The 23,458-nt window shown below is 46.1% G+C and overlaps 1 protein-coding gene across 1 annotated transcript in view; it reads right to left on the reverse strand.

Annotated features, from left to right (window-relative positions):
- Positions 1 to 1,124: 1,124 nt before the first annotated feature.
- The window catches only part of TNFRSF21 (TNF receptor superfamily member 21), a gene marked incomplete at both ends in the record, with an annotated part of 61,824 nt that continues 39,490 nt past the window's right edge, over positions 1,125 to 23,458 (reverse strand). The window contains 2 exons of the mRNA XM_080700769.1: positions 1,125 to 1,354; positions 2,856 to 3,084. Coding sequence (XP_080556895.1) covers positions 1,125 to 1,354; positions 2,856 to 3,084 — 459 coding nt within the window. The remainder of the gene's footprint in view (positions 1,355 to 2,855; positions 3,085 to 23,458) is intronic.

A 23,458-nucleotide genomic window follows, 5' to 3' on the forward strand; every position in this document is an offset into this window, starting at 1 on the left:
TCTCACTGAGTTGCAGAGGGCCGCACTAAATAGCTGAGGCTGTCTGCGAACCGCGATCCTCCGGTCTCGGCCTCCCGAATGCTGGGATTACAAGCGTGCGCCACCACGCCCGGCTAGCTGCAGCCATTTTTAATTAACGTGATTGGACGATTAAAGAGATCCAGCCAGGTGAAAGTTGAGGACGACTGGACCTACTGACTATGTGTGTATAAAAACAGACATCATTTAAAGCAAAGCTGGGCAAATTCTGTATGGAAAAAAGTGCCACTGGCACTCGATTCTGACTCTCTGAAGTGGGGCTGTGTGTTGGACAACAGCTCAATCCGTCAAAGATGACGACGTTCGAGTTCTTTGGTGGCCCGGCTGTCAAGCCACTGAATAGCAAGTCCCGGTGGCTTGAGGATGCCCTGTCTCCGGCCCAGAGCATATTAGCGTTAAGGGTTGCAGAAGTAATCAAGCATTCTACAGTGTCCAAGTGAAATCCATACAGCCAGCAATAGCGTGGTCAAGTTTCAGCCATGAAATATGAACTATATAACAAGATGTGTGAAGAAAAAAATATATGACTAAATGTTGCGTTACAGTTGCTCAACAGGGTCCTCAGTTCCCTTAATTCTGAAGAACATTGGTATAAAGGTCAAACCAAATAAAAACAGTAATAAGAATTAAAACCCCAAAACAAAGCAGGCGTGGATGTTGAAGACGTGGAGCGAGATGTCATTCCCCTTGGAAGACGTGAGTCTTGCCATCCAGCGCGTAGGGAAAGTCACACTGCGTTTCCTTACGGTAAGTTAAGTGAGTTAAAGTGCACAGAACAATTTCGAAAATACATAAGAAGGCAAAAACGGAGAAGATATAGAACTTAAAAAACTTTAGTGGTAGGTCTTTTGCAACAGTTATACTTTGAAAAGGCTTATACACTGACTTCCCAGGAAGGTTTAAAAAAAAAAAAAAAAAAAGGACCCAAACACTGGCCATATACTCTGTTAGGTATACACACACACACACACACACACACACACACACACACACAAACACACATGCGCGCACACACACGTGCGTCAGGAACCTAACAAAACCATCCAGCCACTGAGTTGATTTCCAGAATGCAGTCTCCCTACGTTCTAGAGTAGGTCAGGAAGATGGCTATAAACAGAGTCCAGGAGGGTCTGGCTGGCTTCTTGGCTCTTCACGCCAATGATCTCGAATAGCCGGTCCAGCTTGTCCTCGGCCTGGGGGATTTCCTCGATCGCCCGCAGCTCCTCGGGATTCAGGATGTGAAGCATGTCGTCAAAGATGGGCTGCAAGTCACAGGGGTCCAGGCGCACCTGCCGCAGCACCGTGTCCTTCTTTTCTGCAGGGGGGGAGAGAGAGAAGAGAAGGGGGCAGGGAAGAGGCTGTCACTAGGAGAGTGACATCTGCCCTCCCGCCAGCCTCACGCCCCCCAAGCGAATGCGCGTGTCTCCCTCTGACACAAGTTGGGCGTTTGGGCTGCATCGCAAGGGAGATAACAAATACGGATTTGCCGAGTAGGGATGAGAGCAGAATCTGCTGAAACGGGCTTCTGAGCTCAGACATCTGCCTAGGCTCAATGGTAATTTCAATTGTTCTGGAACCCACAAGAAAAATGTTGAAATACTTAAAAGCCCCAAGCAAAAGCAGGCTGCTTATCTGACTTTCTGATTGCATTGTGATACTTTAAGCTGCGCAGAGACCAAAGGCATAGAAAAGAGAAAATACATGGGGGGTGATGATCTGTTAACTTCTATTAAAATTACAAAATGCTTCTGTGAAGGCCGGGCGTGGTGGCGCACACTTGTAATCCCAGCACTTGGGAGGCTAAGACAAGTTCGTGGCCAGACTCAGCTACTTAGCGAGGCCCTCTGCAACTTGGTGAGACGCTGTTTCAAAATAAAGAATAAAAAATGGGGCTGAGGATGTAGTTTGGTGGTAGAATGCCCCTGGGTTAAATCCCCAGCAACACAAAATGCCTCTGTGAAGTCTATGTAACGTGAAATATAAGCTAAAATAAAAATATTCTACATATATGTAAGATCGCTTATACCCTTTTACTAAAATATAAATGAAATTGTCTAAAAACTAGGGAAATTCTAACAAAAGAAACCAGTCATCAAGACAGTATATGTGCCCGTGGTATCTTATAATACCATTAAAAATCTAAAGTGACTGCTAGCCTATAATCCTTGGGAGACAGGAAGATCACAGGTTCAAGCCCAGCCTGGGTAACTTCGGAAGACCCTGTTTCATAATAGAAAATAAGACAGCCAGGTGTGGTGGCGCACACTTGTAATCCCAGCATTCGGGAGGCTGAGACTGGAGGATCACAGTTCACAAACAGCCTCAGCTCCTTACTGAGGCCCTCTGCAACTTAGTGAGACCCTGTTTCAAAATAAAAAATCAGACTGGGGGTGTAGCCGGGAGGTAGAATGGAGTTCCACCTCCAGTATCGCAAAAAAAAAAAAGGACCTTCATTCAATCCCTAGTATCACCAAAAAAATAAGATAGGTTCCACTTTAAATTCTTGGATCATGATTAGTAAATGATTTTCCAAAAGCCTGTTACATTGCATTTTATCAGATTTTCCCCAAACACACATTTGATAGCATCGTGAGACAGAGTGACCAGCCCTGCTGCTGGCTGGCTCTGGACCACTCCGGCGCTGGCCTGGCAGTCAGAGGCGTGAGGATTTCTACACTGGCCAATGGCGTGGCTCCCAGAGGCTAATCTCATCTTGGGGTTTAGGACAGGTATTCAAGTGACTCAGCTCCACCTGGACCCTCGAGCCAGCCCAGGAAAAATCCTGGGGCTCTTCTGGGCGCCGGCAGGCAGGGTACCTTTGGTAATAAAGGAGCCGGTCCTGCTCAGCGCCGAGGAGCCGCTGGAGGTGGAGTCGCAGCGAAGGAGGGGCTCGGACTCATCCACGAAGAAGCACTTGTTCTTGTCCAGCGGGGACGGCTCCACCGTCAGGAGGGTAGAATTGTCAAGCTTCGTGTTAGGGCTGGGCATGGGGCTGGGGCTCAGCGGGCCAGGGCTCGTAGGCGGGGCCAGTTTGTCATTTTCTAGCTATAGAAGGGGAAAAATTATATATTTAATAAAAAACACATTTATTAAGTAAATAAGTTAATTTATTAAATATATATATGTGTGTGTGTGTATGTATGTATATATATATATATATATATATATATATATATATATATATATACATAATATGTGTGTGTCGCTCTGGGGATTGAACCCAGGGACATTTACCTCCGAGTTACACCCTCAGCCCTATTTTATTTTTATTTTGAAACAGGGTCTCCCTAGGTTGATGAGTCACTACTTGACTCAGTCTGTCCTCAAACCTCCGATTATCATGTCTCAGCCTCCCAAGTACTGAGATTACAAACCTAGGCCCCCACACCTGGCTTAAACTATACACACACACACACACACACACACATATATATATATGTAAAGTGAAATTAAACCCCTCTTCAGACACTTTTGTTTCATTTAGTATAAGTGTGTGTGTGTGTGTGTGTGTGTGTGTGTGTGTGTGTGTTTTGGGGGTGCAGTACTGAAGATGGAACACAGGGGCATTCTACCTCCAAGCAACAACTCCAGCCCTAGTTTTTAGTCTTTTTTTTTTTTGTGTGTGTGGTACTGGGGATGGAACCCAGGGGCATTCGACCTCTGAGCTACACCCCCAGCCCTATTTTTTATTCTTTATTTTGAAACAGGGTCTCACTGAGTTGCAAAGCGCCTCACTAAATAGCTGAGGCTGTTCTCGAACCGCGATCCTCCCATCTCAGCCTCCCAAATGCTGGGATTATAAGCGTGGGCCACCACGCCCGGCAGTCTTTTTATTTTTGAAACAGGGTTCACCTGAGTTCTGAAGGGCCTTGCCAATAGCTGAGGCTGTCCTAGAACCGCAATCCTCTGGTCTCCGCCTCCCAAAAGTTGGGATTACAAGTGTGCCATCATGCCCGGCCTCATATTTAATATTTTAAAGTCTCCTACTTCAATTGTCCATAAAATTTATATTATTGCTAGATATATACTCACACACTTTATTTTCCTATTTTTTTATTCTTTATTTTGAAACAGGGTCTCACCCAGTTTCAAAGTGCCTCACTAAGTAGCCAAAGCAATCTGTGAACCTGCGATCCTCCTGTCTCAGCCTCCCAAGTACCAGGATTACAAGTGTGTGCCACCACACCTGGCTACACACACACTTTAAAACCCTTCAAAAATACATGTGAAGTCGGGCGTGGTGGCACAAGCTTGTAATCCTAGCGCTTGGGAGTCTGAGACAGGATGATCGCACAGGTTTCAAAGCCAGCCTCAGCTAGTTAGTGAGGCTCTCAGCAACTTAGTGAGACCCTGTTTCCAAATACAGTGTAAAATAGGTCTGGGAGTATAGCCCGGAGGTAGAAAAGCCCCTGGGTTCCACCCTAAGTATCACAAAAATAAATACATAAAAATAAAAATACTTGTGAGCGTATGTATGAGTATTTAAAATGGAGTCCTGTGAAGTGCTCACACCTGCTGTCCCCATATTTGGGAGACCGAGGCAAGAGGCTCACAAGCTGGATGACTTAGACGCCATCTCAGAATAAAATCGAAAAGATCCGGGGTCGTGGCTCAGTGGTGGAGCACCTTGGATTCAGTCCCTAGCACCATACGAAGCTATCAGGACACACACACACACACACACTCACAGAAGACCTTGTGAACTCACAGGGCCAAGGCGCCATAGACAAGCCACGAGAAAGGCCTTAGGAGATACCAGCCTGGCCCTGGACAAAACTGTAATTTCAGATTTCTAGGCTTCAGGACATTGAGAAAATAAAATTCTGCCCTATAAGCCGCTCAGAGCTGGGTATGGTGGCACACCTGTAATCCCAGTACTTGGGAGGCTGAGACAAGAAGATCGCAGGTTCTAGGGCAGCCTCACCAAGTAGTGAATATCTCATCAACCTAGCGAGACCGTTTCCAAATACAAATAAAAATAGCCGGGCGTGGTGGCACTCGCTTATAATCCCAGCGTTTGGGAGGCTGAGACTGGAGGATCGCAGTTCACAGACAGCCTCAGCTGCTTAGTGAGGCCCTCCGCAACTTAGTGAGACCCTATTTCAAAATAAAGAATAAAAAGTAGAGCAGGGGTGTCGCTCGCAGGTCAAATGCACCTGGGCTCCATCTCCAGACCCGCAAAAATAAATAAATAAATAAAATAAACAATAAAAATAGGGCTGGGGGTGTCGCTTGGAGGTAGAATGTCTCTGGGTTCCATCTCTAGTACCACAAAAAAGCCCCCAAAATAAATAAATAAAATAATAAGTTACCCAGGCTCTCGTACTTTATTACCACAGCCCTGGTGGGCTAATGCACATTTTTTTTTTTACATGTAGGAAACTTAAAGCGATCTCTTAAGTAAGGGTCAACAGAGAAGAGGCAAAACTAAAATTTGACCCCAGGTTTCCTGCCTCCTGTCAAATTAGCTCAGAAAACCTTCTGGAGAAACAGGAGCCTAGAGGTCCCCCGCAGGCACCAAAGTCTCAGCCCCCAGGATGTCAGGGAGACATTCCATTCAGGAATGGAGCTCAGAGAGAAAGACCAGATTCAAGGGAGAAAGACTCAAAGGAGACCTGCTAGGAAGCTTCTGTGGGCGGGCGGAGGTGAGGTGTGATCCTGGCTTATCCCAGGAGGTGCAGCAGAGACTGAGGCAGAGATGGGGTAATGACCAGGTGACTCGATGCTGTTTTACAAAAGAAATGACTAAAGTCTGTGGGTACACAGCAACGGGAAGAGCTACTAGAGCCAAGCTCAGGCTGGCAGGACCTCTCCGCTTGGCCCTTTCCCTGGAGAGCAGACTTCAGAACTCCAGCGGGCGCTGACAGCATCTTCCAGCTCACTGACCTTATCTTTGTATTGATTCTGAGCACAAGATCTGGGAACCAGGTGGCTCACACAGGTCAGAGTTCAGGGAGTGAGGTGCTCTCACCCCTGAGCAGCTAGGCACCCCTCCCTAGAACCCTCACTACCGCAAGTGAAAAGGTCTCAGGGTGGCGCACGCTTGTAATCCCAGCACTTAAGAGTCTGAGACAGGAACATCGCAGGTTCCCAGTTTGCAACTCAGTGAGACCCTGTTTCAAAATAAAGAATAAAAAACAAGGCTGGGGGTATAGCTTGGAGGTAGAATGCCCTGGCTTCCAACCCAGTACCGCCCCCCCAAACACACACACACACACACACACACACACACACACACACACACACACAAAATGGCTTCAAGCTCTCCAATCAAGACATTGACTCTCGTTTAAAAGTATTACACTGAAGAGTTATATAAGTCCACTGCAAGCACAACAGCCTCTTTTACAATTCTTAAGGCCTGAGGAATTTTTGCAACTGATTACAGATTGTGAAAGACCACAGATTTCTGAGCATATCTGATGTTCCCACAACCGTTGTTCCTCTGAATCCCACCCACACCCCACTTCAGCTTCCAAAGGAAGTTTTGGTCTGCAGAGCGTGTCTCCAGAGCTGCCCTCTAAACCCTCAGACAAGTTTTATGCATGTGCTTTCTAGATTTTTAATGCAATAGGCCCTGGCATGTATTCCTCCTCCCTGAAAATGTGCACGGCCATTCATGCCAACACACTTTTTTTAGTGCACTCAATTGGACAAAGACCACTTGTCTACACGCTGGTTCTCAGGGACACTGCATTGGAAGAGATGGTCCATCAATATAGCACACCGTTCTTGCTTAAAAAAGAAATCCCCACCCACAAATCACAGGCAAACAGCTTCCCGAGTCCACACGCCTATTTCCTGAACTCATTTCAAAAGTTTAAATCTCTAATATTCCCTCTGATTTTTCCCGAAGGTCCCATCAGTAGAAATTAAGCACATGATTTCCAACATAATTTGAAAACAAGGGTGTTAAACTGCTGCTCTTCTGTACTTAGTGAGTCAGGTGAATCTGAAAATGTTCCTAGGAATAATAGAAGTGCTGCCACAATGAAGCTAGCAAGGCTGAGACAGACACCCTGGGATAATCATCTTTCTAGAAATCCACTCAGCTACTAAGTATCCGTGCGTCTTTCTGTGCAACAGTAGTAGCTGGCTGCATTCCAAATCTGTCTGAAAGTTATCTGTATTATTCTCCCAAAAGAAAAAAAAAAAAAGTATCTCATAGAATCTCACTTCTTTTCCCCCTTTACCTAAAATTTACCACATCTACAAAGACCAGTTTGCAACACTACAGCTGTGGCCCTTACCAGCTGTGGCCAACCTCTCTACTTAGCAATGGGTCAACAGGGTTGCGGGACAAAGTAATTGTTTTATTGATTATGAAAGTCCATGGTTCAATATTCAGAGTTTATAGCCAATGAAGAAAATTACAATAAGATTTAGAAGCCGGGCGTGGTGGCTCACACTTGTAATCCCAGCATTCAGGAGGCTGAAACAGAGGATCCTGGTTTGTTGACAGTCTCAGTTACTACTTAGAGAGGTCCTTAGCAACTCAATGACACCCTGTTTCAAAGTAAAGAAGAAAAAACAGGGCTGGGGGGTGTGTGGCTTGGAGGTAGACTGCCCCTGGGCTCTATCCCCAGTACCGCAAACAGACACACACAAATTAGATACTAAGAGACAGATATCTAAGCAAGGAAGCCAGACTTCCATAGAAGAGAATCTCCCTCCCTCCCTCCCTCCCTTCCTTCCTTTCTCTCTTTCCCTCCCTCCCTCCCTCCCTCCCTCCCTCCCTCCCTCCCTCCCTCCTTTCCTTCCTTCCTTCCTTTCTCTCTCTTTTATTTTTTGGTGGTACTGGGGGTGGAACCCAGAGGCTTTCTACCTCCGGGCTATACTCCCAGACCTATTTTATATTTTATTTGGAAGTAGGGTCACTAAGTTGCCGAGAGCCTCACTCAGTAGCTGAGGCTGGCTTCGAACCTGTGCGATCCTCCTGTCTCAGCTTCCGAAGGCCGGGATGGTGATACACTCCTGTAACCCGAGTACTTAGGAGGGTGAAGACTGGAGGACCATAGGTTGGAGGCCAGTTTCCAGTTTCAGAAATTTAGTGAGGCCATGTTTCAAAATAAATAAATATATAAACAAACAAACCAGAGCTGGGGGTTGCCATATTTCAAAACAAATAAATATATAAACAAACAAACCAGAGCTGGGGGTTGCAGCTCTAGAAACAGGATGCTCTTGGTTCAATCCCCAGAAGTACACAAAAGCTCTAAACACAAACTTCCCCAGATTGTCACCAAGTTCAGTAACTTAATTTATTCCCTAGGCTTCCTTGAGCTTTCCAAATTTCTCTGCAGGGCAATACTGACCATAGGATTAGAAAAACAATACAGGATGTTATTTTTACAAGTAGTCACTGCTATTAAGTTTGTTTTCCTTCTGTGAAGTTGGGACTGTTGTGGCTGTACGATCATCTCCGGAGCTCCTCCCTGCCTTGCCAGCTATCCACGGACGCAGAAATGTTCAGACACCCTCCAACTTACTGCAGTGAGGCAGATATTAAGACTTCAAAGAGCCTGGCATGGTGGCACTGGCCTGTAATACCAGTACTTGGGAGGCTGAGACAGGAAAAGCACAGGTTTGAGGTCAGCCTCAGCAATTTATCGAAACTCTCAGCGATCTAGCAAGACCTTGTTTCAAAATAAAAAATAAAAAGGGGATGGAGGTGTAGCTCAGAAGTAGAATGCCCCGGGTTGTATCCCCAGTACCACCAAAACTAAAAGAAAATATATTAAGAAAAATAAAAGAATGGCTTCTGGGAAAACTTAGCCTTTAAAGTATCCAGCAGATATTTGAAGCCTCTTTGGAGAAATCTGAAAACTACAGCTGAGCCGGGCGTGGTGGCGCACGCTTGTAATCCCCGCGCTTGGGAGGCTGAGACAGGAGGACCGCGCAGGTTCGAAGCCAGCCTCAGCTACTTAGTGAGGCTCTCGGCAACTTAGTGAGACCCTGTTTCTAAATAAAGTATAAAATAAGTCTGGGAGTGTAGCCCGGAGGTAGAAGGCCTCTGGGTTCCACCCCTAGTACCACAAAAAAAGAAAAAAGAGAACTACGGTTCTTTCTGTTTAAAGCTAAGATGTCTTCATCCTAACTTGAAACAGGAAAACAGAACAGAAGGCGACGGATCCACAGCGCTCCCCAAGCCTCCTGAGCAGACCAGAGGAATGCCAATGTCTTCCTGATTAGCCACCACACGGTACATTCCTCCCAGGTAATTAGCACAGACTGATAAGGGGCTGGTGATAAACAGTTAGCCTTAATCACCACTGGGTCACACCCTAGGCAGTGGCTGACTTGGCTTCTTCTCTGAAAGCCACACCAAGCCAGGCAATGGACTGTAAACAAGTCTGGCCTGAAATGTGTGTGCCTGGTCCTCTCTGGCCTTGTGCGGGTTTCAGCAGTGAGAACTGCCATCTAACTTGTGTCTGGACTGGAAGGAGCCCTGGCTGTGCCCTTTGCCTGTCCCTGTTAAGCTGAATCCTTGGACTGAACCCAGGGACATTCTGCCTCTGTGCGATACCCCTGCCCTATTTTACTTTTTTTTAAATTGTGATACAGGCTGGGCGTGGTGACGCACACGCTTGTAATCCCGAGCTTGGGAGGCGGAGACTGGAGGACGCGCTGCTTTAAGAGACCCTGTTTCCAATTCAAAATATAAAATGGGTCTGGGAGTGTAGCCTGGAGGTAAAAAACAAAATGTGAAACAGGGTCTCGCTGAGTTGCTGAGTCGGCCAGCGATCCTCCTGTCTCTCCTCCCCAGTCTGGGATGACAGGCGTGCCCCACCACGCCCACGGAAGTGCTGAGTGGGCTTGTCGGCAGGTGGGGGCCACAACGCCAGCCACGAGGTTGCTCCTCACCATGAATTTCCTCTTCCTCAGAGTCCCTAAAAATCAAAAGTCATCAAAACCCCGGTCAATCATTTCCAGGGAAGACGAGAAAAGCTACTTCCCACCGGACCCATGTCCTCATTTCTAAACTGAAAAGGCCAGGCGGGGTCACCTCCAAGCGCCTCCCTTTCACACTGTCAACACCCTGCTTAAATTCAGCCAGACTGACTTTCTGTTCCCCTCTCCTTACCCCCACCCCCACACCAGTACTTTTCTCCTTCCTAAGGAACCCCCAGCTGGTTCACTCAACTCAGGTTTACCATTGAGTTATTTTTTTCTCTTTCTCTCTCTCTCTCTCTCTCTCTCTCTCTCTCTCTCTCTCTCTCTCTCTCTCCTTCCCTCCCTCCCTTCCTTTCTTCTTTCTTTGGCGGTACTGGGGATGGAACCCAGGGGCCTTCTACCTCCGGGCTATACTCCCAGACCTATTTTATCTGGAAACAGGGTATCTTAAGCCAGCTCAGGCTGGCTTCAAACCTGAGTGATCCTCCTGTCTCAGCCTCCCAAGCGTGCACACACCACCACTCCCGGCTCCTATTTTTTATTCTTTATTTTTAAACAGGCTCTCACTGAGTTGCAAAGGACCTCACTAAGTAGCCGAGGCTGGTCGTGAACCTGGATCCCCCTATCTCAGCCGTGTGAATGCTGGGATTAAAAGCATCCACCACCAGGCCCAGTTTAATAACTTTGCTTTCTATTTGAAAATATTTCAGATCCCAGCAGACCAGTGGTTATTTAAACAAACAAACAAATTCAATTTCCACTAAAGGTTTATCTCAAAGGGATTACAGTCACAAATATAAATGTACAACATTGACAGGTTATGATATTATCTTAGAGGTGTTTCCCTTGCTATCCCAGCTGCTTAGGTAATCAAAATCATATTCGATTTTTAGACCACCTGTACATCTATGTAGAAATTAAAGATTGTGCTCTGGGGGGGAAAAAGTTACTTTTCTTGTCCTCTTTTAAAGTTTTTTTGGTTTAAAACAAGGTGTCTAGGTTGCTGAGTTTGCTAAATTGCTGAGGTTGGACTTGAACTTGTGATCCTCCTGTCTCGGCCTCCCAAGGACTGGGATTATAGGCCTGCACTGCCGTGTCCTAAGTATTTCTTGGTATCTGAATCCATTACTCCTTATGTTAGAGAACAAGAATCCAGATAAGGACTGCATTGTTACCCAAATCTGTGTGGTTCCAGAACTTCAGATATTTAACAAAGGAAGAGTTCTGACAGAGAAGGTTAGCTGGCCAATCAACAAAATTTATCTGAATCTATTTAATTTCGACTTGTATATATAATTCTCTCTCTCTCTCTCTCTCTCTCTCTCTCTCTCTCTCTCTCTCTCTCTCTAAACCCCCAGCCACGTTTTTACGCTTTTATTTCTTATTTGGAAACAAGGCCTCACTAAGTTGCGGAGAGCCTCACCATGTTGGTAAGGCTGGCTTTGAACCTGTGATCCTCCTGTCTCAGCCTCCCAAGGACTGGAATTACAAGTGTGTGCCGCCACCCCCAGCTCTAGGTCGACTTTTTATTTTTGGGGGGTGGTACTGGGGATGGAACCCAGAGGCTTTCTACCTCCGGGCTATACTTCCAGACCTTTTTTATATTTTATTTGGAAACAGGGTCTCACTAAGTTGCTGAGCGCCTCACTAAGTAGCTGAGGCTGGCTTCGAACCCCTGCGATCCTCCTGTCTCAGCCTCCCAAGTGTGGTGATTACAAGCGTGCGTCACCACACCCAGCTTAGGTCGACTTTTTAAAAAAGCCTTAAAAAATAAGCCGGGTTTGAAGTCTTTAATTCAGAGTATCCATGGGCAAACCTTGCTCCATGAGAGAGAACTGTTCCTCTCCTGGGGGTTCAAGGGAGAGCTACAGGAGGCTGCAAGTCTCCCTGCACAAAGCAGCCAGAGCCGGTAAGAACCAGCTGGCCCCAGGGAGGGGAAGGCAGGCACCCGCCCAGCTGCTGGGCGCGTGTCTGCGAGCTGTCCCCTCTGCTGACCTCAAGGCAGTGTGATTGCCTCAGCTGACTCCAGGCTGGCTGGCTTTCTCAGAAAAGAAGGCGAGGACAGTGGAGTGGGCTTTCTTGGTTCAAGCTAGCATATACCGCCGAGCCTTGGAAGAGCAGGAGTTTCCCCAAACTTCAGTGTCTCCTGAAATCGCCTCCCTCCCCCACAAAAAGGCTTTGGACAATTCTAACCATAAAAAACGAGTCGCACAAACCTTTTAGAAGCTTGCCCGAGAATAGAAAGTAATTTCGCAGGGAACCCAAGACCTTGAGGTAAGAAGGCTCAAGTTTGTCTTTGTAGCTCAGTTTCCTGGAGCTTGACAAATTTGGTTTAATTAGCATTCCATTATAAACCCATTCATTGAATCCATGCCCTTAGAATTACAATACACTTAGTACCCAACTGCAAAGACACCTCTGACTTTGTCAGAGATACCAATTCCAGAGATAGCCTCTGCTAATTCACTACCCCTAAATAGCTATAAATAGCCTCTACCCCATCCCTCTAAAACAATTCTTGAGGTTAGCAGATAAAGAGTTGACTCATTGTTTTTTGATACTAGGGATGAAACCTAGGGACATTCTACCTCTGAGCTACACTCCTAGCCCTATTTTATTTTTTATTTTGAAATAGGGTCTTGCTAAGTATCTGAGGCTGGCCACGAACCTGCGATCCTCCTGTGTCAGCCTCCCAAGTCCTGGATTACAAGTGTGCACCACCACGCCCTTTTAGCGTATTCTCCTCTGTAGCTCTCTGGTGGAGGGCCTGTGTGCAGGTGCTACAATTTTGCTGTTAAACTTACATCACGCTGAGTGTATGTAAATGTGTGTAGGCGCCATTTTCCCTCCACGTGGAATCACAGGTCACTTGGCATATACTTTAGTAGAACTTGCCAGATCGCTCTTCAGAGAAGTTGGATTAATTTAAATGTCCATCAGCGGTGGACACTGTACTTTCCTTATTCCTTCAAAACACAAGAGCATTTAAACTTTTCTTATTGCCAGGTGGAGAGGTTAAAAATTTGCACATTTAAAAGTCTTCAGTACAGCCGGGTGCACGCTTGTAATCCCAGGCTTGGGAGGCGGAGACAGGAGGATCGTGCAGGTTCGAAGCCAGCCTCCCTGGCTTAAGAGACTTTGTTTCCAAATAAAAATATAAAAAATAGGTCTGGGAGTGTAGCCCGGAGGTAGAAGGGTTTCCAGGAACCCCTGTACCACCACCAAAAGTCTTCAGTACTTTCTTTTTGGTGAACTTTCTTGCTCACAACATTCTCTGTTTTTCTCTTACTTTGTAAAAATTATAAGAAAATTAACCCTATGTGGCAAGTGATTCCAATACCGTGATTGTTTTTGTTTTGTTTGTAGTGCTGGGAATTGAACTCAGGGGCATTCTACCTCTGAGCTATGCCCTATTTTTTACTTGTTATTTTGAAACAGGGTCTCACTAAATTGTGGCGGGCCTCACAAAGTAGCTGAGGCTGGCCTCGAACCTCTGTCTCAGCTTCCCAAGTACTGGGATTACAAGCGTGCGTCACCACGCCCGGCTTGTCTTTTGAACTGGATATGATGCAAGGTGCCTCGTATATTGCTGTTTTCTCTTGCTTTTATGGCTTCTGTGCTTTAGATCATTCTCAGAAGAGCCTTGCCTACTGTTGCAATGATAAAAAAAAAAAAAAAACCCAGAAAATGTTACATCAAAGACTGCTCTGTGACAATTTTTTATGGGAAAAGCACTAGTGACATGTGTCTCTCAAGGAAATGATGAGGAATAAGCCATTAAAATATCGCAATTAGTCCGGGCGTGGTGGTGCACGCTTGTATTCCCTGCGCTTGGGAGGCGGAAACAGGAGGATCGCGCAGGTTCGAAGCCAGCCGCACTGGCGTAAGAGTAAGAGACCCTGTTTCAAAAATATAAAATAGGTCTGGGAATGTAGCCCGGAGGTAGAAGGGCTTCCAGGAACCCCAGTACCACCAAAATATATATACATATATCGCAATTAGCCGGGCGTGGTGGCACACGCTTGTAATCCCCGCGCTTGGGAGGCTGAGACAGGTGGATCGCACGAGTTCGAAGCCAGCCTCAGCTACTTAGTGAGGCTCTCAGCAACTTAGTGAGACCCTGTTTCCAAATAAAAATATAAAATAGGTCTGGGAGTATAGCCCGGAGGTAGAAAGCCTCTGGGTTCCACCCCCAGTACCACCAAAAAACAAACAAACAAACAAACAACAAAAAAAAACTGGTATTCAATAAAACCTAATGACAGGGAGAGATTTCTTATCAGCAAGTGTACCTAAGACCTACAGGTGGGTTATAACAGATCAAGGGACAGATTCTCCACTCTGAGGGTAGAGAAGACAGCCCAAACTGGAAGCTAGTAAGTTTATCTAGATGTGTTTGTGGTGGTGCATGCTTGTAATCCCAGCATTCAGGAGGCTGTGGTAAGAAGATCATGGTTCAAGGACAGCCTCAGTTACTTAGTGAGGCCCTTTGCAACTCAGTGAGACCCTGTTTCGAAATAAAGAATAAAAATTAGGAGCCGGGCGTGGTGGCACACGCTTGTAATCCCTGCATTTGGGAGGCAGAGACAGGAGGATCGCACAGGTTCGAAGCCAGCCTTGGCGACTTCAGAGACCCTGTTTCCAAATTTTAAAAATATATTAAATAGGTCTGGGAATGTAGCCCGGAGGTAGAAGGATTTCCTGGAACCGCAGTACCACCAAAAAAAAAAAAAAAAAAAAAAAGGAATAAAAAATAGGGCTCAGGGTGTACCTCGGGGGTGGAATGTCCCTGGGTTCCACCCCCAATACCGCATGTGTTTTCGGCTGAAAAAATACTACTAATGATGACAGTATGTTCTCCAGCACTGGTAATTGATGGGGAAATCAGCTTCTTTCGCAGTTATTGATTCTGACTTCCTTCCAGGGCACTTTTTGAGAAAACCAATAATGGTGTAGATTAAAGGGATGAAAATGTCATCAACTCATAAACTTCCTTTTCTGAACATTAAAACACTAGCTCAGAAGTAAATAAATAAATAAATGCCTGCTTCGATGCCCTCGCTAGCAGTCTCACCAAATATATTCTAAAGTTCGCCTCACGTATCTATCCTTCCCCCACGCCAACAAAAAGGTATATAACACCTTGAGGGGATGACTCTGCTTCTGTGTTTTGTTCCTTTCTGTTTAGTAACCCAGACCTGCTCTAGGGCTCAATACCTAACAGGTGCTATGGTAATGTTTACTAGGTAAATGGCCTGTGCTGAGCCATCTCACCCTTAAAGGCATTAAGGGCAATAATGGTAATGATGATAAAGTGTGTGTGTGTGGGGGGGGGCATTAGTACCAACACCCCAGGAACCCATTCTCAGCCTCTTCTTATAATCTGCATATGTATAAGATCCCGCCTCTCTACATCATTAATTCTATAATACATACATTTTCACATCTTTGAAGTCTAGTTACATCTTGCAACTGTAACTGGCAGTGGTTCTGTTTTGTTTTTGCAGTATTGGGGATGGAGCTCAAGGGCATTCACCTTCAAGCTACAACCCCAGCTCTATTTTAATTCATTCATTCATTCTTTCTTTCTTTCTTTCTTCCTTTCTTTCGGTGTGGTGCTGAGGGTGGAACCCAGGGACTTTTCTACCTCCAGGCTATCCTCCCAGACCTATTTTATACTTTATTTGCAAACAATGTTTCACTAAATTGCTGAGAACCTCACTCAGTAGCTGAGGCTGGCTTTGAACCTGCGCGATCCTCCTGTCTCAGCCTCCCAAGTGCTGGGATTACAAGCGTGCGCCACCACGCCTAGCTTATTCATTTTGGAACAGGGTCTCACTAAGTTGCCGAGGGCCTCAGTAAGTAGCTGAGGGCCTCAGTAAGTAGCTGAGACTGGCGCGAACCACGATCCTCCTGTCTCAGCCTCCCAAGTGCTGGGATGACAAGTGTGCGCCACCACGCCCAGCTGGCAGTGGTTTTATTTCCTTCTCAGTGGTACGCTTAATAAAGGTCCATTTTACAAATGACACAGACTCCAGTGAAATGCAGTAGCATATCTTAATTGTAATACCTACCCTCTACCTCTCAGGACCATGAAGGCTTTTCAGGAGAAGCACGGATGGAAATCTCCCAGCCAGCTTTGGGGATGCCATCAACTCTCAGAAAATGCTGGTCGGCTTCTGCCTTAATGCTCAGTTACAAACTGCCTTTGCTCCAACATAGAAAACAGTCACCAGGATGCACTCCTGGGGCCCGCTTCTCTATGGCAAGAGTGTTACGGGGTGTTATTTACACATATTTTTTCTAATTTTCGTGAGATCCTCACTACGCAGCTACACACAAACAAACAAGCTGAGGCTTGGGACATCATTGGGCTTGCCCTAAGCCACAGAGTGACTGGCAAACGCTCAAACCAAATCCAGAGGAACAAAACCTTGGACCGGTCAGCTTCTTCTGTTAGTTCCTGGAGATTCAGAGTTCAAACTCCGATACGGGACACGAAGAGGGACATTCATAGCAGCTGTCCCTGTGCCTTTAATGCTGCAGAACAGCTGGGGTTTCTGACAGGCTCAGTGTTCCGCAGTAAGACAGGGGCAGAAGCAAACAGATGTTCTTTGCAGAGTCAAAGGTATGAGAATCCATTAGTGTAAAGAAGCAGATGGGACTCCTTAGGTAGAAGCAATAATTGGGTCAATCACAGAAAAGGCCAGCATACCAAAGTGCAGCGTTGAAAGAAACTACAATCCAGTTTTGTGTGTGTGTGTGTGTGTGTGTGTGTGTGTGTGTGTGTGTGTGTGTTAATTACTTGCCAAAGGACAAAGATGTTCCTGTCTTAGCTTCCTATGTATTTCTGATGGATTGTGTATTCCATTTTTTTTTTTTTTTTGGTACTGAGGATGGAACCCAGGGGTGCTCTACCTCCAAGCTACACCATATTTTTATTATTAATTTAATTTACATATTTTATTTATTTTTCTCGCTACTTGTGTTGGAACCCAGGGGACATTCTACCTCCAAGTTACACCCCCTCCCCAAGCCCTATTTTTTTTTTTTAAGTGGGTCTGGGGATGGAACCCAGAGGCATTCTACCTATGAGCTACACCCCCTGCCCCCCTGCTCTTTGTTTTTTTTTTTTTTTTTTTTTGGTGGTATTGGGGTTCCTGGAAGCCCTTCTACCTGTGGGCTACACTCCCAGACCTATTTTTTTTTTTTTTTTGGTGGTACTGGGGGTGGAACCCAGAGGCTTTCTACCTCCGGGATATACTCCCAGACCTTTTTTTACATTTTATTTGGAAACAGGGTCTCACTAAGTTGCTGAAAGCCTCAGTAAGTAGCTGAGGCTGGCTTCGAACCCGTGCGATCCTCCTGTCTCAGCCTCCCAAGCGTGGGGATTACAAGTGTGCGCCACCACGCCCGGCGACCCTGCTCTTTTTTGATTCACCACACCTGGCTGCTGTATTCCTTCCTTCTGATGCTGTCCTAGAAAGCCTCACGCCCATTTCTCCTGTAGTATTTGCTTATCCCACGGTAACTCCTCAGACATAGGCTCCCATGCCAGAGAGTGGGCAGTTAAAAGGCAAGACCACCTTCTTCTTTACCTAGTACGGCCCACTGCTGGCCCAGGAGAAAGCACCACTTACTAACAGAATGAAACCTTGGGATATGAAAGCAAACAGGACAGCTTGAAATGTCTTTAAAAACCTAAAGGCTCAGCCAGGCGTGGGGGCGCACGCTTGTAATCCCAGCGTTTGGGGGCCTGAGACAGGAGGATTGCGCAGGTTCGAAGCCAGCTTCACCTACTGAGTGAGGCTCTCAGCAACTTAGTGAGACCCTGTTTCCAAATAAAGTATAAAATAGGTCTGGGAATATAACCTGGAGGTAGAAAAGTCCCTGGGTTCCACCCCCCAGTACCACCAAAACACAACAACAACAACACCCCTAAAGATGAAGCCGGGCATGGTGGGTAAAAAATCCCAGCATTTGGGAGGCCAAGACAGGAGGATCGCGGTTCGAGGACAGCCTCAGCTACTTAGTAAGGCCCTTTGCAATTCAGTGAGACCCTGTTTCAAAATAAAGAATCAGAAAGGGCTGGGGGTGTAGCTCGGAGGTAGAATGTCCCTGGGTTCCATCCCTAGTTCCCAAAAAAACCCTAAAGGCTATTCACGGCCATTGCTGCTGCTTTGCATGCAGTGACAAAATTACACACCAGCCCCACAAAATGTCCTTGGGCCTGTGTCAGCAATCCTGCTTAAATGTCCTTTCTTCCCACTATCCCCAAAGTTTCCCAGCACCCACAGGCACACCCTGCAACTCAGTGACATGACCTTAGGTGAGTCTCTGTCCCCCAGTGAGACAGCAGAGGGCTGAGACTGGATACGTTTGAGTTCCGCTAACATTACTTCTTGAAGCGTCAGGAAAATCTATTTCCTAAGACATGACCGTCTGGAATATTAAAGATTAAACACTCATTGGAACGGCCTCAAAGCCAACAGTTCAATGTACAGCTGGTACTTGCCTGGATGCGCCCTCTTTATATTATATTTCGGAACATAGCTGCTCTCAGTCAGACCCGCAGATAAGGACAGCTGCATCCTGCAGCTGGTAAGCAAGAACTCAGGAACTCTGGTCCCCTTTGCAGCAGAAGCCACAGCGCTGCTCACGCCAAAATAGAAGGCTCAGCGCTTCTCCAGTGTTGAGAACCTCCCGGTTAACTAGACGGAGCAAAGCCACCCAGATTTTAACGTGTGTGTGTGTGTGTGTGTGTGTGTGTGTGTGTGTGTGTGTTCATGGTACTGAGGATTGAATCCAGGGGCATTCTACCTCCAAGCTACTCCCTCAGCCCTATTTTATTTTTTGCTTTGAAACAGGGTCTCTCCAGGTTTTGAGAATCTTGCTAAGTTGCCGAGACTGGCCTCACACCTGAGAGCCTCCTGTCTCAGTCTCCCAAGCACTAGGATTACAAATGTATGCCACTCTGGCCGTCTATAGTATAGTTTGTTGTTTGTTTGTTTGTTTTTGGTGGTCTTAGGGATGGAACTTGGGGGCCTCTACCTCCGGGTACGCCCTCAACCTATTTTATATTTTATTTAGAAACAGGGTCTCACTAAATTGCCGGGAGCCTCACTAAGTAGCTGAGGCTGGCTTCGAACCTGTGCGACCCTCCTGTCTCAGCCTCCCAAGTGCTGGGATTACAAGCGTGCGCCACCGCGCCCGGCTAGCGTATAGTTTTAATCGACCTTATCTTACGGGGTAAGAAGTGCAGCACAGACACCTCTCCTCCTGTAATACTGGTCCTTTGAATCTGTGACTTTCTGGCCAGAGCAGATAGCTAAAGTACACTATACATTATTTTAAGTTTTAAATATTTTAAATTTTAATAAGTGTGGTGGCGCACACTTGGGAGGCTGAGACAGGAGGGTCACAGGTTTGTGGCAAGACTTAGCAACTTGTGAGGCCCTCCACCACTTAGTGAGACCTGTTTCAAAATAAAGAGTAAAAAAAAATAGGGCTGGGGGTATAACTTAGGGACAGAATGCCCCTGAGTTCAATCCCCAGTAACTCAAAATAAATAAGTAAGTAGATAATAAATTGTAATGGCTGCCATTAGTATTATCACTTTTTTGTGTGTGTGTGGTGGTACTGGGGTTCCTGGAAGCCCTTCTATATCTGGGCTACACTCCCAGACCTATTTTTTTATTTTTGGAAGCAGGGTCTCCAAGCCAGCATGGCTGGCTTCGAACCTGCGCGATCCTCCTGTCTCCGCCTCCCAAGCGCGGGGATTACAAGCGTGCGCCACCAACGCCCGGCATATTATCACTTTTAAGTGTATGAAAATTCCGTATTCCTCCCCTTATTCAAAATGAAAACAAAAAAAGGGTACAGGACCGCACATCACCGAGCCCTGCATCTAGCCAGGGGCATGGCTTTCGGGCCTCCCTTTCCCATATCCCAGTTACACAAATCATGATCTCAGGTAATTCTTTTTTTTTTGGTGGTACTGGTGGTCCTAGTAACCTTTCTACCTCCGGGTTACACTCCCAGACACCTAAATTTTATAATTTTTTAAATTTGGAAACAGGGTCTCTTAAGCGATCCTCCTGTCTCCGCCTCCCAAGCGCGGGGATTACAAGTGCGCCACCGCCATGCCCGGCATGACCTCAGGTAATTCTGATAACTACCCCCAGTGTGAAGGGCATGCCCTAGCATTCCCATTTAAGTGGGGGAAAAAATCTCAGAGTCTAAGAAATTATTTGCCCTGGGTTTCCTACAGAAAAGAAACAGAGTCCCCCCTTCCCACTCCACCCAAAACGTTGGGGGTGGGGTCATAAAGAGAAGAAAGAAAAAAAAGGATGGTGCTGGTTATGTGCACTTACAAAGGTTGTAAAATAAAGGGCAGGGGTTGAATATGATTAACTAAACTGTAAGAAAGCCTAAAAATTGGGTTGGCCGAAGTCGCTTCCCTCTCTTGATCTTCACACACACCTTTGTTTCCTGCTGGAGAACACATTCCAGCCAGCCTAGGAATACTTGCTCAGCCAGTCAGGAATAAATATTTACCCTGAACCGGGAGCTCCACTGAACCCAGGCGACAACCTCCACCGCGTTCAGAAAGCAACCTTGGACTCCGGAGGACCTCCCCGCCCCAAACTCAGCGACCCTCAGGGTTCAAGGACTTAAAAGGTCCTTTATGTGTGAGTGTTGGAGCCAGTTAGGAACATTCTCCCAGCTCTTGGCCTGCAGCGCCGAGAAGTAATAGCCACTAACCGTGAACATCTGTGAGCACAGCGCCCTTCATCTGCCACACGGCCCCGTGTTGCTTTCATCTTGTTGGGAGGAAACTGAGGCAGAGGCCACAGCACTGACCCAGGCCCCCAGAGTGAGCACACCCCCGGGACAGGAATTTACTATTTTATTTTTGGCCCTGGGGATTGAACCCAGAGGCATTTTACCTCTTATTACACACACACCCCCAGCCCTCTGTTTATTTTTTTTATTTTGAAACAGGATCTTGTTAAATTACTGAGGTTGACCCGGAACCTGCAATCCCCCTGTCTCAGCCTCCCAAGTACTGGGATTACATGTGTGTGCCCCAGGCTACAGCCCAGGACAGAAGAGGAATAAGTTCCCTTGACTCTGCCAACTTTATCCTACTCATTTTTGTATTGACTGGTATAATAGTGCGCATATAAGCGGGGCGTGGGGGCGCACACTTGTCATCCCAGCATTCGGGAGGCCGAGACAGGAGGATCAGGGTTTGCGGCCAGCCTCCGCTACTTCGTGAGGCCCTTTGCAACTCAGTGAGACCCTGATTCAAAATAAAGAATAAAAAATAGGGCTGGGGTGTAGCTTGGAGGTAGAATGCCCCTGGGTTCCATCCCCAGTACCGCAAAAAGAAAACAAAAGAAGGAGTTTATTGCTGGACACCTACACTGAGCAGTATTTTTTGGAAAGAAAAATGATCCCAGGTCGAAGCTGCAGCTGCAAGAAGGTATGAGGGACAATGGACGAGATGGATATTAAATCCTAACTGCAGAAGAGCATGCCATGCCTTGGGGGCAGGTGTTAGATGTGATGGGCGGGGTTAAAACTCAAGACAACAAGGGCAAAATACCAGAGAAAGAGAAAGAATCCCAAAGTCTTCCAAGGCTGGAGTATTAACGGAAAAGTGGTAAAAAGTATGTATTATAACATCCTGCATAACTGAAGTATGTGTGTTGTAATCCCTATGCTAAATTTAAAAAAAAAATAGACGGGCTTGTATTCCCATACTTGGGAGGCTGAGACAGGAGGATGGTGGTTTGTGGACAGCCTCAGCTACTTAGTGAGGCCCTCTGCAACTCAGTGAAACCCTGTTTCAAAATAAAGAATAAAAAATAGGAAGCCTGGTATGGTGGCGCACTCTTGTAATCCCAGCATTTGGGAGGCTGAGACAGGAGGATCGCAGGTTCATGGCCAACCTCAGCTACTTAGGCCCTTTGCAACTCAGTGAGACCCTGTTTCAAAATAAAGAATAAAAAATAGGGCTGGGGGTGTAGCTCGGAGGTAGAATGACCCTGGGCTCCATCCCCAGTACTGCAAAAAATAAAAAAAGAAAAGTGGAATAACAGAGGAGAAAGCATGGAATAATACATAATATCTCATGAACTGAATAGAAGACAATCCAAAAGACAGAAAGAGAAAGAAAGCCTGGCGTGGTGGCGCACACTTGTAATCCCCGCGCTTGGAAGGCTGAGACAGGAGGATCGCACAGGTTCGAAGCCAGCCTCAGCTACTTAGTGAGGCTCTCAGCTACTTAGTGAGACCCTGTTTCCAACTCAGCTACTTAGTGAGACCCTGTTTCCAAATAAAGTATAAAAATAGGTCTGGGAGTATATCCACCAGTTTTTTTGTGGTACTGGTTCCACCCCCAGTACCACAAAAAAAAAAAAAAAAAAAAAAAAAAAATAGGGCTGGGGGTGTAGCTGGGAGGTAGACGGCCCTGGGTTTTCATACCCAGTACCGCAAAAAAAGAAAAAAAGAAAAAGAAAAAAAAAAAAAGAAAGAAATTCCACATATCAAAGAAGTTAAGAAGTTAAAAATCTACCAGGAGCTTTAAAGATTACCTTCCAAGTCAACTGGCACCTATAAATTTTTATCCAGACAGTTATATGGATTTAAAATTCACCTGATAGATGTCTACTTCCATAGTGAAGAAGTACTAATGCTGTCAAATGTAAAAAGATGAAAGCATTTGGGCTTCTTGGGTACATAAAATCTTTTTGTTGTTGTTTTGTTGTTGTTGTTCTTAGGTTGGTGAAAGTATCACTCTTTGTTGAGGCTGTCCTTAAAACTGGGATCCTCCCGTCTCAGCTTCCCAAGTACTGAGATGGCAGGTGTGAGCCACCATGACTGGCTTATCAGATCTTAGTAGCAGCATTTTCTGTGTTTGAGAAACACATTCTAAAACTTTAAAGTCTGTAGGAAATATGATCCATTCCCCAGTTCTGTACTTAAATCATAGCCTTTCAGGGAAATAGAACCAAAGAAAGGCTAAGTGAAATGGGTTTTGATAAGAGCTATCATTTGTAGGCAATTTCAGTCAGCCAGCCAGCCATTTTTATAAACTTTGTTTTTAGTATTACTAACTCTTATTAAATAAGCTTACAGATGTGGTAGCTGCCAAAAAATAAAAAAATAAAAAAACAGCATACAATATACTTGATCACCCCATTAGCAAGTGTGGGAGCCGGGACTCCATCCAATTTGGTCTGACTCCAAAACTAGGGCTCATTAGTACAAATAAATCAGGACCCTGGGTGTCCAGGCTGCCACGTGAGCTACAGGCTGGAGGAGGAGAAGGAAGCGGGGCCCTGTTATCACCCATATCACCCACAGCCAGAGCCACCTGTATGCTCAGGGTGCAGGAGCAGACCTGCGAACCAAGAACCATGCTCCACCACCTCATACCTCCTCTGCAGGGGGGATGATAGGGCCGCCTTTTAGGTTTTGTTTAATTGGCACAACGCAAAGTGAGGTCGTAAACTGA

Source organism: Muscardinus avellanarius (assembly GCF_963383645.1).
Source record: "Muscardinus avellanarius genome assembly, chromosome: 8".
NCBI classification, from domain to species: Eukaryota; Metazoa; Chordata; class Mammalia; order Rodentia; family Gliridae; genus Muscardinus; species Muscardinus avellanarius.